This window comes from Staurois parvus, unplaced genomic scaffold (assembly GCF_062004578.1).
Source record: "Staurois parvus isolate SC_StPar_1 unplaced genomic scaffold, SC_StPar_1.0 ptg001148l, whole genome shotgun sequence".
Classification (NCBI taxonomy): domain Eukaryota; kingdom Metazoa; phylum Chordata; class Amphibia; order Anura; family Ranidae; genus Staurois; species Staurois parvus.
The window spans coordinates 1-16,643 of NW_028318944.1; the positions used below are offsets into that span (position 1 = coordinate 1).

General features: G+C 48.6%; 2 protein-coding genes across 2 annotated transcripts in view; one reads left to right on the plus strand and one right to left on the minus strand.

The window, feature by feature from the left end:
- Positions 1-218: 218 nt before the first annotated feature.
- LOC149439197 (guanine nucleotide-exchange factor SEC12-like) lies at positions 219-10,702 on the minus strand. The gene is given in 8 exon segments (XM_089659331.1): positions 219-411; positions 491-501; positions 503-616; positions 1,481-1,561; positions 2,368-2,588; positions 7,279-7,480; positions 7,566-7,738; positions 10,585-10,702. Coding segments are annotated over 7 exon segments (942 nt in total). The 5' UTR covers positions 7,701-7,738; positions 10,585-10,702; the 3' UTR covers positions 219-233.
- Positions 10,703-14,088: 3,386 nt separating this feature from the next.
- The window catches only part of SNX17 (sorting nexin 17), a 42,540-nt gene continuing 39,985 nt past the window's right edge, over positions 14,089-16,643 (plus strand). Inside the window, exon 1 of the mRNA XM_089659326.1 lies at positions 14,089-15,991. Coding sequence (XP_089515452.1) covers positions 15,932-15,991 — 60 coding nt within the window. The 5' untranslated portion in view covers positions 14,089-15,931. The remainder of the gene's footprint in view (positions 15,992-16,643) is intronic.

Sequence of the window (16,643 nt, forward strand, 5' to 3'; positions counted from 1 at the left end):
ACTGGAATCCATTTTGGAATAATGCTGTAACATATCAAAATGTGGCAAAACGTAAGCGCTGGGAATACTTCCTGGATGCACTGTACATCTCTCTCGTAAGCAAGGGACCTGTATTCCTGTCTCCAGTGCTCAGCAGTTTCCATTGTGAGAACAAACAGCAGCAAAGTTTAGCACATCAGCCAGAGTAACAAGGACACCATGGAGGCCAGTATGACACACAGAAGTCGGTGAACTCACCTGACAGCAAAACAGGAGATGACCTCGTTCCCGCAGGGCTCAGTGAGTAGCGCCAGGAAGTTGACTCCATCCCACTTTGTGATGTAACATGGCGGCGGTTTTCGTTCCCGCTTATAAGGGATCTGTACAGTGTAGAGGCGGAGCCCCTTCTTCTGATCTGCCACCTTCCCAAACCTGCCAAGAAGCAGGTTACCATTACCATTGTAATAAAGCTGAGAGCTGCCCACTCCTGAGATCAGGGTACAGCACTCACCTGCACGCCCGGGTACCTGTACATCTTATCGGGGATGTTGGGAAGATTCTCATTCCAGTGAAGTTCTGAGAGGAGCTGATCCTTCCCCCACACACAGCAGCGGAAATCCTGACCCACTGTCACCACCTGCGCAACACAGCACCAACGTCACCTTCTACAGAGCAGTGTTCTCCATATAACACTACTACTACTACCCAACAACATCCCAAATTATTCCCAGCAGTCCCTCCACTCTGATATGTCCCCTATAGACTTTCCAATGCAGGCTCCTCCCATCAACGCAAACAACCCCCCACAATGCTCCTTCAACTCCCACCCAGACACCCTTCCCCCATATATCCTCCAGACCAACCACCTTAACCCCAGATATGAGCTACCCATTTTCCCACAACCTATTTTCCAGATGAGGCTCTTCCCACCCACCACCTATCCTAATAACTCTCCCATGGATTCCACCAAACCAAGGCCCTGTGCCATATTTCCAATATGTTTACTATCCATTTTCAAGACGGAGCTCCCCATATTTCTGCGTCCCAAAGGCTCTCCTAGGATTTCTAAACTGACCCCTCCTATTCCAATATCTCCCCTACGCATTCTTCGGACCAATAAACTCCCACCCCCCCCCTTTTCCACACCATACTCCTAAATGTTTAGCGCACTGACATCAACCCAAACCCAACACATAGCTCTTGCCGCTCTCTCCCTCCACCAAATCTCCTCTACTACTTCCTTAGAACAAGCTCCTTTGAAAGCAACCTCCTCAGACCAAACTACCATCCCCATATCTTTGTACTCATTCTTCTCCAGATGAAGCTTATCCACCCCACCCCCAGTATCTTCTCCCAACAGGATCCTTTCCTGTACCATTGACTCTGCTCATTCCATAGACCCCGTGCTCCCCCAAATGGCCAGAAAAGGTCAACATCTTGGTGGTTCCCCATTTCCCATCTTCAAATACAACACATTTCCACTTACAGCACCCAACATTACCTTATTGGAGGGACTAACTGCAATATCTTCTATCTCCCCTCCATGAGCTTTGAAGTCATAGAGCTTCTTCATTGCCGGGAACTGGAGAGAGTGGGGGAAAAAAGAGTGAGAAGGCAACGTGGTGGCATTAGTGCAAATCAGCAGGTTCCTCCTAATGTCCCCCATTCCCAGCAGCACATACTCATCACCTAACCTTGATTTCTCAATCACTAGAAGCAAAAAAAACAAACAAAAAAAAAACACAGTACTTTCAAGTATGGTGGGACATGCAACTTCTCGAAGTGATCGAACTAGTGCTTAGCCCACCACCAGGAGCGAAGCAAAATATCCAGTATTTTCATATATGGTGGAACATGTAGGTTCTCCACATGACAGCACTGGTGCTTGGCCCACCAACAGGAGCAAAGCAAAATATCCTGTAATTCCAAGTATAGAGAAACATGACCTCACTGGTGCTTGGCCCATAATTGGTACAAGGTGAGAAGAAAGTCCTCAACCTTGTGAAGGCCACATTGTCCATCATATTGACTTGCCTCAAAAATCCCACCCCAGTCCACAACATAGACTCTCCATCTTGATCTTCATATCCAAACTTATCCAATGGAAAAATTACACTACATGGCCAAAGTCTTTCAACAACTTGCCATCATCAATATGGGTTTTTTGGACATCCCATTCCCAAACCATGAGAACTGATAAGCAGTTGGCCCCACTTTGTGACTATAGCATCTGCTACTCTTCTCAATAGGCTTTCCACCAGACTTTGGAGTGTTTGTGGAAATTTGCCCAATGTGAGGTAGGGTACAGATGTTAGATAGGAAGACCTGTCTCAATATCTGAGTGGGCAGAACCTCTCTCTGTGACAATGTAACACCCAGTAGGCTCACCTCCCAGATCCTGATATGTCCATCGACTCCCCCTGCCAGTAGTCTGGTAGAATCAGTGTTAAAGCACACAGACTTCTGCAGATTATCAGTGCTGAAGTCGGTTTGTACCACAGAGACGGTCTGCACGGAGATCTCTTGGGTGTCGTTCTTGGTGCCACCTCCGCCTGCCTCTGAGCCGCTCTTTGATGGCTTCCTCTTCCGAGACCCCCGATCATTACTTCCTGCACAAAGGAGACATCAACCCTCAATGTGGGTCAGTTATTGAGATGACCTAGACAGTGGGTTGGGAAATCTCATCATTGTGGGAGGGGCAGCAACACAAACTACTGTAGGGAAACCTCCCCATTGTGGGAGAGGCAGAGACCCAAACTACTGGGGGGAATCTCACCACTGGAGGGGCAGAAAACTATTGGGAGGAAACTTCACCACTGTGGGAGGGGCAGACACACAAACTACAAATCTCACCATTGTGAGAGGGGTAGAGACACATATTATTACAGGAACACTTACGATTGTGGGAGGAGCATATACATTGTGGGAGGGGCAGAGACACAACCTACTGCAGGAACCCTCACCACTGTGGGAGGGGCAGAGACACAACCTACTGCAGGAACCCTCACCACTGTGGTAGGGGCAGAGACACAACCTACTGCAGGAACCCTCACCACTGTGGGAGGGGCAGAGACACAACCTACTGCAGGAACACTCACCACTGTGGGAGGGGCAGAGACACAACCTACTGCAGGAACACTCACCACTGTGGGAGGGGCAGAGACACAACCTACTGCAGGAACACTCACCACTGTGGGAGGGGCAGAGACACAACCTACTGCAGGAACACTCACCACTGTGGAGGGCAGAGACACAACCTACGGCAGGAACACTCACCACTGTGGGAGGGGCAGAGACACAACCTACTGCAGGAACACTCACCACTGTGGGAGGGGCAGAGACACAACCTACTGCAGGAACACTCACCACTGTGGGAGGGGCAGAGACACAACCTACTGCAGGAACACTCACCACTGTGGGAGGGGCAGAGACAACCTACTGCAGGAACACTCACCACTGTGGGAGGGGCAGAGACACAACCTACTGCAGGAACACTCACCACTGTGGGAGGGGCAGAGACACAACCTACTGCAGGAACACTCACCACTGTGGGAGGAGCAAATAAACTATATAAGGGAAATTTCCCCATTGTGGGAAGGGCAGAGACAACCTACTAGGAAGGGGGAATCTCACTATTGTGGGATGGGCAGAGACACAAACTAGTGGGGGAAAATCTCATCATTGTGGGAGGGGCAAAGAAACTATATAAGGGAAATCTCATTGTGGGAGGGGCAGAGACACAACCTACTAGGAAGGGGGAATCTCCCCATTGTGGGAGGGGCAGACACATTGTGGGAGGGGCAAGAAACTAGATCAGGGAAATCTCCCCATTGTAGAAGGCTCAGAGACACAAACTACTATGGGGAGTTTATAATTCAACCTTTAAATGTCTAAATTAGATCACTCCAAGAACACCATTTAGATTAAATCATTGCGCCTATGTGCATAAACGTTGATATATAGACTATGATGGGTGCTGCTATTATAAATCCACTGCAACTTATATCCAAATTGTGATAAACAAATAAAACCACAAATAATAGCGCAACCCTTATACCAAAATCCAATAATTAAATGAAATTAATCAAATTAATCAAATGAATCCACCACCGTGCAGGTGCACAAATATTATAAATTAATTAAATTAAATCCTCATGAAGTCCATTCAAAAAAGTCCATATGTATTCAAATATGATCCTCAATGAATGAAGTCATGGAATCTTCCTTCACCTGTCAGGGTCCACCGCGGCGTCTCGACCGGCGCATGCGCAGTCTCGGTGGCTCGCGCCGGGATACGGGCACTAGGTCCCGGCTGGCCGCGGCTGAGTGAGACTCGCGCTTGCGCAGTAGGTGCCGCGAGTACACGCTGGGCGGCCAATGACAGTGCAGGGCGTGGTATTTAAAGATGCCCTGCGCTGTCACAAATCGCTGCAAGGTCTATCCTGTTACCTGAGTTCCTGTACCCCTGTGAGTGAGTTATTTTGACCTGACTACGTTGCCTTCTCCTGCTTTTGACCCGGATTGCTCTGACTACGCTGCCTTCTCCTGTCCTGACCCCCGGCTTGTTTGACCTCTCTGCGGACTGACCATTCCTATACTGACCCTGCGTGTGACCCGACTATCCTTTGCCTGCCGATTCTGTACCTCGCTGCCCCACGGTGACAACTGGCTAGTTTGACTACGATCCGTCCATCCATCCATCCTGCCTGGGCCTGCCGGCCTCCTCACATCTGGCTCTCCTCCTGTATCCATCCCCGGAGGTTCCCTCTGCCACGGGCGGGATTGCTCGGAGGTCGTGACCTGGTCCTGGTCTGCTTCAAGTCCATCCCCACCATCAGGGGCCCTGGTGAACACGCAGACCGGGACTTAGACTCCACGCTCTGGGTATTCCTGTCCAGTGGGCTGCCAGAGGCACCACCTGGCGGATCCTTAACATCACCAATGTGATATCCAGCGCTTTAACAGCCCAAAATGTGCAAAATGCACACTCACCAGAAACTGGTGATAAACCAGCGTATCTGTGTATATCCAGCATTCCACCGCTGAATCTCAGCTTATGGATACCCGTAATACTCCACAGTTAAATTTATTCCAATTAATTCCCCCCTTAAAAACCGCAGTCACAAGCCTGCCTGCAACCTCACCAGCCTGCCTGCAACCAAGATGGCGTTGTTGGGACCACGTGATCACAACAACGCCATCTTGGTTGCAGGCAGGCTGGTGAATAAATGTTAAACGTTATTGGCACTATGGCGAGTGTCTTTTCTACCTACATGTTTACTGTGGAGTATTACGGGTATCCATAAGCTGAGATTCAGCGGTGGAATGCTGGATATACACAGATACGCTGGTTTATCACCAGTTTCTGGTGAGTGTGCATTTTGATGGGGTGTTAAAGCACTGGATATCACATTGGTGAAGGAAGATTCCATGACTTCATTCATTGAGGATCATATTTGAATACATATGGACTTTTTTGAATTGACTTCATGAGGATTTTATTTAATTTATAACATTTGTGCACCTGCACGGTGGTGGATTCATTTTATTAATTTCATTAATGAATTTATTTAATTCATTTATTTAATTGTTGGATTTTGGTATAAGGGTTGCGCTATTTGTTTATCACAATTTTGATATACTATGGGGTGTTATCATTGTGGGAGGGGCAGAGACAAATTATTGTAGGAACACTCACCATTGTGGGAGGGGCAGAGACACATTGTGGGAGGGGCAATAAACTAGATCAGGGAAATCTCCCCATTGTGGAAGGGACAGAGACACAAACTACTATGGGGAGTTCTCATCATTGTGGGAGGGGCAGAGAAAAATTACTGCAGGAACACTCACCATTGTTGGAGGGGCAGAGACATTGTGGGAGGGGCAAGAAACTAGATCAGGGAAATCTCCCCATTGTGGAAGGGACAGAGACACAAACTACTATGGGGAGATCTCATCATTGTGGGAGGGGCAGAGAAACATTATTGCAGGAACACTCACCATTGTGGGAGGGGCAGACACCCTACTGGGGAGGGTACATTTCCCCATTGTGGGAGGGGCAGAGACAATCTACTATGGGGAGATCTCATCATTGTGGGAGGGGCAGAGACACAAACTACTGCAGGGAAATCTCATCATTGTGGGAGGTGCAGAGACAACCTACTGGGGAGGGGAAATCTCCCCATTGTGGGAGGGGCGGAGACATAATCTACTATGGGGAGATCTCATCATTGTGGGAGGGGCAATAAACTAGATCAGGGTAATCTACCCATTGTGGGAGGGGCAGAGAAACATTATTGCAGGAACACTCACCATTGTGGGAGGGGCAGACACAACCTACTGGGGAGGGTAAATTTCCCCATTGTGGGAGGGGCAGAGACAATCTACTATGGGGAGATCTCATCATTGTGGGAGGGGCAGAGACACAAACTACTGCAGGGAAATCTCATCATTGTGGGAGGGGCAGAGAAACATTATTGCAGGAACACTCACCATTATGGGAGGGGCAGACACAACCTACTGGGGAGGGTAAATTTCCCCATTGTGGGAGGGGCAGAGACAATCTACTATGGGGAGATCTCATCATTGTGGGAGGGGCAGAGACAAACTACTGCAGGGAAATCTCATCATTGTGGGAGGGGCAGAGACACAACCTACTGGGGAGGGGAAATCTCCCCATTGTGGGAGGGGCGGAGACAATCTACTATGGGGAGATCTCATCATTGTGGGAGGGGCAGAGACACAAACTACTGCAGGGAAATCTCACCATAGTGGGAGGGGCAGAGACACAAACTACTGCAGGGAAATCTCCCCATTGTGGGAGGGGCAGGGACACAAACTACTGCAGGGAAATCTCCTCATTGTGGGAGGGGCAGAGACACAAACTACTATGGGGAGATCTCCCCATTGTGGGAGGGGCAGAGACACAAACTACTATGGGGAGATCTCCCCATTGTGGGAGGGGCAGAGACACAAACTACTATGGGGAGATCTCCCCATTGTGGGAGGGGCAGAGACACAAACTACTGCAGGGAAATCTCCCCATTGTGGGAGGGGCAGAGACACAAACTACTATGGGGAGATCTCCCCATTGTGGGAGGGGCAGAGACACAAACTACTATGGGGAGATCTCCCCATTGTGGGAGGGGCAGAGACACAAACTACTATGGGGAGATCTCCCCATTGTGGGAGGGGCAGAGACACAAACTACTATGGGGAAATCTCCCCATTGTGGGAGGGGCAGAGACACAAACTACAAACATATCTGTCATTCACACCCATTTACTCCAGTAATGTCACCTGTCTTGTCATTGACGTCACCATCGCTCTTCTCTTTTTTCGTATGGTGCTGGTAGCGCAGAATGTGACAGTTGGCATCCTGACCAACGGCTAGCACTTCCCCGGCCATGGCTAGGTTCATGGTGGCCCTGGTGTCGGTGTCATGTGCGTGCAGTAAGGTAGCGCTGAGCTGGCCTGATATTCGCTCCAGCCGCAGGAAGTGCTGGGGAAGGCAGGGAATGATTACTGTACAGGAACTGCTGGGAAGGTGGAAGAGAACAGATACTGTAAGAAGTAATAACACTCACCAGGGCATTCTTAATGCCGGTCTTTGAGGCTCCGCCTCCTCCGCCGGTGATGACCGTCCCATCCTCCCGGTGAAAACGGACCGCGTAGAGGGGGAAGGGAGCGTAGTACAGATCGGGGTGCCGGCGTCTACCCATCCTGGGGGTCTCACAGCTCAGCAAGGGAAGAAAACGGCCTGAAAAGAGATTTTCGAGAGGTTACAATGGGCCCGTTTAGGAGCCTAGGAGTAATAATACCTGGCAGAGGTACAGAGAGGGGTCAGTATGGGGTCAACAATACCTGGAGGGGGGGTACACATGTCAACACTTGGGAGGGTACATAGAGAGGTCAGCATGGGATACTATGGCTGATAATACCTGGGATACAGGGGGTAATATTACCTGGGAGGCGTATACAGAGGGGTAAATATGGGGTACTTGGAGGTAATAATACCTTGAAAGAATGCACCGAGGGATCAGTCTGGGGTACTGGGGGTAATAATACCTGGATGGAGTATACAGAGGGGTAAATATGGGGTTATTTGGAGGTAGTACCTTAAAAGAATGTACCAAGGTGTCAATATGGGGTACTAGGAGTAATAATACCTGGGAGGAGTATACAGAGGGTTGAATACAGGGTATTTGGAAGTAATAATACCTTAGAAGAATACACAAAGGGGTCAGAATGGGGTACTAGGGGTAATAATACCTAGAAGGAAGAAACAGAAGAGTATGCATGTACTTGGGGTAATGTTCAGGAGGAGTGCACAAAGGGGCCAGTATGGGGTACTGGGGGTAATAATACTCAGAAAGAATACACAAAGGGGTCAGAATGGGGTACTGGGGGTAATATCCAGGAAGAGTGCACAAAGGGATCAATACATGGGGTTACCTGGGGGTAATAATTCCCAGGAGTAGTACACAGATGGGTCAGTATGGGGGTAATAATACCCGAGTACACAGACTGGTTAGTATGGTGTACTGGAGATCATATACCCAGGAGGACTACAAAGAGTTGTTATAATTGTGCCCAGTAGGGGGCTTCTTGTGGTAATTGTACTGAGTGGGGGGGGGGGTATTTCTGTATAATAGAGGGGTGTTTGTAGCCAGTATGGAGGTATTTGTTCAAGATGGGGGAGAGATTATGTTAGGTAAGGGGTACTTTGGGTAGTTGTAGCAGGGGGGTATTTGTTCCCAGTAGGGAAGTAACGGGGTAGTTGTATCCAGTGGTGGGTATTTAAAGTAGTCGTTATAGGGAGGGGGGTGTTTGGGTAGGTGTACCCAGTGGGAGAGAATCTGGGGTATTTGCACCCAGTGGGGGAGTTTTCGAGGAATCAGCACCCACTGGGGGAGTATTTGGTATATTTGTGCCCAGTAGGGGAGTATTTGGGGTAGGTGAACCCGGTGGGGGAGTATTTGGGGTATTTGTACCCAGTGAGGTGTTTTTGTGCCCAGTCAGGTAGTATTTGGGGTAGGTGTATCTAGTGGGAGAGTATTTTGGGTACTTGTACCCAATGGGGAGTATTTGGGGCAGGTATACGCAGTGGATGAGTATTTGGGGCAGGTGTACCCAGTGGAGGAGTATTTGGGGTAGGTGTACCCAGTGGAGGAGTATTTGGGGTAGGTGTACCCAGTGGGGGAGTATTTGGGGTAGGTGTACCCAGTGGGGGAGTATTTGGATTATTTGTAGCCAGTGGGGAAGTATTTGGGGTATCTGTAGCCAGTGGGGGAGTATTTGGGGTAGGTGTGCCCAGTGGGGGAGTATTTGGGGTAGGTGTGTCCAGTGGGGGAGTATTTGGGGTAGGTGTGCCCAGTGGGGGAGTATTTGGGGTAGGTGTGCCCAGTGGGGGAGTATTTGGGGTAGGTGTGCCCAGTGGGGGAGTATTTGGGGTAGGTGTACCCAGTGGGGGAGTATTTGGGGTAGGTGTACCCAGTGGGGGGGTAACTGGGGTAGGTGTACCCAGTGGGGAAGTATTTGGGGTAGGTGTACTCAGTGGAGGAGTATTTGGGGTAGGTGTACCCAGTGGAGGAGTATTTGGGGTAGGTGTACCCAGTGGAGGAGTATTTGGGGTAGGTGTACCCAGTGGAGGAGTATTTGGGGTAGGTGTACCCAGTGGAGGAGTATTTGGGGTAGGTGTACCCAGTGGAGGAGTATTTGGGGTAGGTGTACCCAGTGGAGGAGTATTTGGGGTAGGTGTACCCAGTGGAGGAGTATTTGGGGTAGGTGTACCCAGTGGGGGAGTATTTGGGGCAGGTGTACCCAGTGGGGGAGTATTTGGGGTAGGTATACCCAGTGGGGGAGTATTTGGGGTAGGTATACCCAGTGGGGGAGTATTTGGGGTAGGTATACCCAGTGGGGGAGTATTTGGGGTATCTGTAGCCAGTGGGGGAGTATTTGGGGCAGGTGTACCCAGTGGGGGAGTATTTGGGGTAGGTGTACCCAGTGGGGGAGTATTTGGGGTAGGTGTACCCAGTGGGGGAGTATTTGGGGTAGGTGTACCCAGTGGAGGAGTATTTGGGGTAGGTGTACCCAGTGGGGGAGTATTTTGGGTAGGTATACCCAGTGGGGGAGTATTTGGGGCAGGTATACCCAGTGGGGGAGAATTTGGGGCAGGTATACCCAGTGGGGGAGTATTTGGGGCAGGTATACCCAGTGGGGGAGTATTTGGGGCAGGTATACCCAGTGGGGGAGTATTTGGGGTATCTGTAGCCAGTGGGGGAGTATTTGGGGCAGGTGTACCCAGTGGGGGAGTATTTGGGGCAGGTGTACCCAGTGGGGGAGTATTTGGGGCAGGTGTACCCAGTGGGGGAGTATTTGGGGCAGGTGTACCCAGTAGGGGAGAATTTGTACCCAGTGGGAGAGAATATGAGGGTAGGTGTACCCCCTAAGGGGGTTATGAGGGGAGGTGCGCCCAGTAATGGGGTATAGGAGGGGAGGTGCGCCCAGTAAGGGGGTGTATGAGGGTAGGTGTACCCCCTAAGGGGGTGTATGAGGGGAGGTGCGCCCAGTAATGGGGTATTTGTGGGGTATCGGTGCTCTCACCGCTGTCAGCTGAGCGCAGACATCCCCGTCACGTGATCCTAGGATCTGAGGCCGGACACGGATGACGAATACGCAGTGTAAGCGGTAGAGGCAGAACGCATGCACAGTACGTTTCCTCGTTTCTTTCATTCAGCTGTCAGAGGCTTTCTTACGCGCATGCGTTTCTTCAGCCCCGCCTCCTCATCTCACCGACACGTCACCTGATGTACAGAGTGTAAACGTGTCTGTTGCTCTGCCGCCATATTGTTGTAGCCTGGGTCTGGACACAGAAAACATGGCCCTCCTTGACCCCCAGACAGGTTCCTTCACAGTGTGTGTGCCTCTTCATTTCTGCATCCTCATCTGTACAGAAGATAGTAATCAGACTGATAAACACTGTATATTGATATATTATGGTTGCTATGCACGTTACTATATGAAATAATAGAGGATTCAGAGACCCTTGGATGTCTGATAGAAGAGAACCTGTTGCTATCAACACTAAACTCCAGCATAACATATTTCAGTTTTTTTATATCAGAAAAGTCCCTTCTATTCATCCTCCACATCTACACATTCAGTTTTTGTGGCTGTGGTCTGACTTCCTGTTAGAGGGTGACTACCTTCATTCTCCATGGTCCCCTGTATGCAGGAACGTAGTCACCAACTCTCATACAGTCCTGACATGGACTATATGGACTATAAACTATGAACTATAGACTATATGGACTGGTGACTATGACCAATGTACTTGTGTGTGGGCTACAGAATGAGGACTATGACTATCGAATATGTATTATGGACTGTGACTAAGGACTATAGGCTAGGGACTATGGGACTATAAACTATGGACTATGGGACTAAGGACTTGTGATTAGGGACTGTGTGCTATAGATGATGTACTTTGGACTATGGACTATATACTATGGACTATGGAGTGGTGACTTTGGACTATAGAGTATGGATTAGGGACTATGTGCTATGGACTATGTACTGTGGAACTATGGACTATAGACCTTGGACATTGGACTACAGGATTATGAACTATGGATTTTGGACTATGGTCTACAAACCATATACTTTGGACTATGTACCTTGTACTAAGAGGTATAGACTATAAACTAGGGCTATGCACTTTGGATCTGTTGATCTATGGACTATGCACTGTGGACTATGGATCTCTAAACTATGGACTATGTACTTTGGATCTATTGATCTATGGATTATGCACTGTGGACTATGGATCTCTAAACTATGGACTATGTACTTTGGACTATAAGGTAAAGACTATTTTATTTATGACTAGGGCTATGTGCTATGGACTATGTACTTTGTACTATAGACTATGTACTTTGAACTATGTACTTTGGACTATGTACTATGTAATATGGACTATGGATTTTGGACTATGTAATATGGACTCTGGACTATGTTATATGGGCTATGTACTTTGGACTATGTAATATGGACTATGTACTATGTAATAAGGACTGTGTACTATGGAATATGGACTATGTACTATGTAATATTGACTGTGTACTATGGAATATGGACTATGTACTTTGGACTATGGAATATGGACTATGTACTTTGGACTATGGAATATGGACTATGTACTTTGGACTATGTACTATGTAATAAGGACTGTGTACTATGGAATATGGACTATGTACATTGGACTCTGGACTATGTAATATGGACTATGTAATATGGACTATGTACTATGGATTTTGGACTATGTACTTTTTACTATGGACTATGTACTTTTTTCTATGGACCATGTACTTTGGACTCTGAACTATGTACTTTGGACTATGTACTATGTACTTTTTACTATGAACTATGTACTATGGATTCTGGACCATGTACTTTGTACTATGGACTATGTAATATGGATTTTTGACTATGGACTATGTAATATGGACTATGTAATATGGACTATGTAATATGTACTTTGTAATATGTAATATGGACTATGTAATATGTACTATGGACTATGTACTTTGTACTGTGGATTTTGCACTATGGACTATGTAATATGGACTATGTACTTTGCACTATGTACTTTGCACAATGGACTATGTAATATGGACTATGGAACATGGACTATGTACTTTGTACTCTGAACTATGTACTATGGATTTTGGATTATGGACTTTGTACTATGGACTATGTAATAAGGACTGTGTACTATGGAATATGGACTATGTATTTTGTACTATGAACTATGTAATATGTACTATGGAGTATGTAATATGAACTATGAACCATGTAATATGTACTATGGACTATGAACCATGTAATATGAACTATGGACTATGTAATATGGACTATGAACCATGTAATATGTACTATGGACTATGTAATATGAACCATGTAATATGTACTATGGACTATGTAATATGTACTATGGACTTTGTACTATGGACTATGTAATATGGATTTTGTACTATGGACTATGTAATGTGGACTATGGACTTTGTACTATGGACTATGTAATATGGATTTTGTACTATGGACTATGTAATATGGACTATGGACTTTGTACTATGGACTATGTACTATGTAGTAAGGACTGTGTACTATGGAATATGGACTATGTACTTTGTACTATGGACTATGTAATATGGACTTTGTAGTAAGGACTGTGTACTATAGAATATGGACTATGTACTTTGTACTATGGACTATGTACTATGGATTCTGGACTATGGACTATGTAATATGGACTGTTATTTGTACTCTGGACTATGTAATATGGACTTTGGAATATGTACTATGGACTATGTACTATGGAATATGGACTATGAACTATGTACTATGGATTTTTGACTATGGACACACGTCTGTACACACACACATCTGCACACACACATATGTACACACACACGTCTGTACACACAAACACATCTGCACACACGTCTGTACACACACACATCTCTACACACACGTCTCTGCACACACACACAATCTGCACACACACACATCTATACACACACACAATCTGTACACACACACAAATCTGCACACACACACATCTATACACACACACAATCTGTACACACACACGTCTGTACACACACACACGCATCTGCACACACACGTCTGCACACGTTTGTACACACACAGATGCCTCTGTATGGAAATGTGTCTCGGACTACACAGGTCATATATGGGCCCACATGGAGGGAAGGGTTAATCCATGGAGGGTGGGGGGACTACACAGGTCATATATGGGAAAACATGGAGGGAAGGGTTAATCCATGGAGGGTGGGGGGGAGATTCTTCCAGTGAAGGAGTAGTGGATGCCGGTGTAGCAGCAAGACCGGGAATGGGAAGAAATGGGCGGGGCCGTAGATCCCATTCTAGAAGAAGATACATTGTATCCGCCTCCTCTGCTCACACTGACACAATACAGAGCTGCTGAGCTCAGCACATGCGCAGTGTCCTTCCAGGCTCAGGGATGATGGTACGCACGCGCAGTGTCTGCTGCTAGGAATGCAGTTCCCCGCGCATGCGCAGTAGCGGGGGTGTTTTTTGTTTAGCTCTTTTCCCCTCGGAACGGAGAGGCGGGATGTGTTTTGAGCCCGGACGGTGTGAAGTGCTGCACACTGCATCCGACTGGAGGCTGGACGGGGGAGCGGATCGGGGGGCGCAGGAGGGCCCAGGGCTGATGTTCTGGGGTGTCATATCTCTAGGGTGTTAGGTTCCCTCAGTCTCTGCTACTGGCAATTGGGGAGTTAGGTGTGCTGGTATCTTGTAGTGGGGAGCTACGTTTTCCTTAGGACTGGGGAGTTAGGTTCCTCCCCCCTGTGTCTAGTATTGGGAGGTTAGGTTCCCCCTGGTCTCTAATATTGGGGAGCCAGGATCCCTTCTGTCCCTTATACTGGGCTGTTTGGGTTCCCCTGGCCTGTTATTCTGGAGAGTTAGGTTCCCCTGGCCTGTTATTCTGGGGAGTTAGGTTCCCCTGGCCTGTTATTCTGGGGAGTTAGGTTCCCCTGGCCTGTTATTCTGGGGAGTTAGGTTCCCCTGGCCTGTTATCTGGAGGGTTAGGCTCCCCTGGCCTGTTATTCTGGGGAGTTAGGTTCCCCTGGCCTGTTATCTGGAGGGTTAGGTTCCCCTGGCCTGTTATCTGGAGGGTTAGGCTCCCCTGGCCTGTTATTCTGGGGAGTTAGGTTCCCCTGGCCTGTTATCTGGAGGGTTAGGTTCCCTTGGCCTGTTATCTGGAGGGTTAGGTTCCCCTGGCCTGTTATCTGGAGGGTTAGGTTCCACTGGTCTGTTATTCTGGAGAGTTGGGTTCCCCTGGTCTGTTATTCTGGGGAGTTAGGTTCCCCTGGTCTGTTATTCTGGGGAGTTAGGTTCCCCTGGTCTGTTATTCTGGGGAGTTAGGTTCCCCTGGTCTGTTATTCTGGGGAGTTAGGTTCCCCTGGCCCGTTATTCTGGGGAGTTAGGTTCCCCTGGCCCGTTATTCTGGGGAGTTAGGTTCCCCTGGCCCGTTATTCTGGGGAGTTAGGTTCCCCTGGCCCGTTATTCTGGGGAGTTAGGTTCCCCTGGCCCGTTATTCTGGGGAGTTAGGTTCCCCTGGCCCGTTATTCTAGGGAGTTAGGTTCCCCTGGCCCGTTATTCTGGGGAGTTAGGTTCCCCTGGCCCGTTATTCTGGGGAGTTAGGTTCCCCTGGCCCTTTATTCTGGGGAGTTAGGTTCCCCTGGCCCTTTATTCTGGGGAGTTAGGTTCCCCTGGCCCGTTATTCTGGGGAGTTAGGTTCCCCTGGCCCGTTATTCTGGGGAGTTAGGTTCCCCTGGCCCGTTATTCTGGGGAGTTAGGTTCCCCTGGCCCGTTATTCTGGGGAGTTAGGTTCCCCTGGCCCGTTATTCTGGGGAGTTAGGTTCCCCTGGCCCGTTATTCTGGGGAGTTAGGTTCCCCTGGCCCGTTATTCTGGGGAGTTAGGTTCCCCTGGCCCGTTATTCTGGGGAGTTAGGTTCCCCTGGCCCGTTATTCTGGGGAGTTAGGTTCCCCTGGCCCGTTATTCTGGGGAGTTAGGTTCCCCTGGCCCGTTATTCTGGGGAGTTAGGTTCCCCTGGCCCGTTATTCTGGGGAGTTAGGTTCCCCTGGCCCGTTATTCTGGGGAGTTAGGTTCCCCTGGCCCGTTATTCTGGGGAGTTAGGTTCCCCTGGTCTCCTATACTGGGGAGTTAGGATCCTCTGGTCTTTAGTATTGGGAAGTTTGGTGCTCCTGTGTATCCTGTTCTCTCCAGTTATAGAAAGTTGGGAGCCCTTGGTCTCTAGTGATAGGAGGTTAGGTGTCTCTAGTATCGGGGAGTTAGGCGCTCCTGGTCTGTAGTGTGAGGTACGCGTGAGGTGCTCTCGCCATGCATTTCTCTATTCCTGAGACAGAGACGTGTAACACGGATAACGGTGGACAGTATGTGGTGAGTGATGGCTGTGGCGGGGGAGGTTCCACCATCTGTGTACAGTGTATGAGGACAGATCTGACCATGTGTGCTCTCTGGTTGTATGACAATCCCCTTCACTGTGTACAGAGTGTGAGATCGGGGCAGATCTGACCATGTGTGCTCTCTGGTTGTATGACAATCCCCTTCACTGTGTACAGAGTGTGAGATCGGGGCAGATCTGACCATGTGTGCTCTCTGGTTGTATGACAATCCCCTTCACTGTGTACAGAGTGTGAGATCGGGGCAGATCTGACCATGTGTGCTCTCTGGTTGTATGACAATCCCCTTCACTGTGTACAGAGTGTGAGATCGGGGCAGATCTGACCATGTGTGCTCTCTGGTTGTATGACAATCCCCTTCACTGTGTACAGAGTGTGAGATCGGGGCAGACGTATAGGAAGTACTGACTGCCATAGAACACCATAGGAAGTCAGCAGGAAATGCAGCACTGTGTGAGCGGGGTCAGCACTCAGGATTTCCCCTCTGTATTTTGTACCATCATCCTCTTTATGTGGGGGGGGGGGGGGGGGGTGGGTGGATTAGGAGTGCAGGTTATAAAGTCAGAGTTCACACGGGGGGGGGGGGGGGATTTACTAAAACTGGAGCAGAATCTGATGCAGCTGTGCAA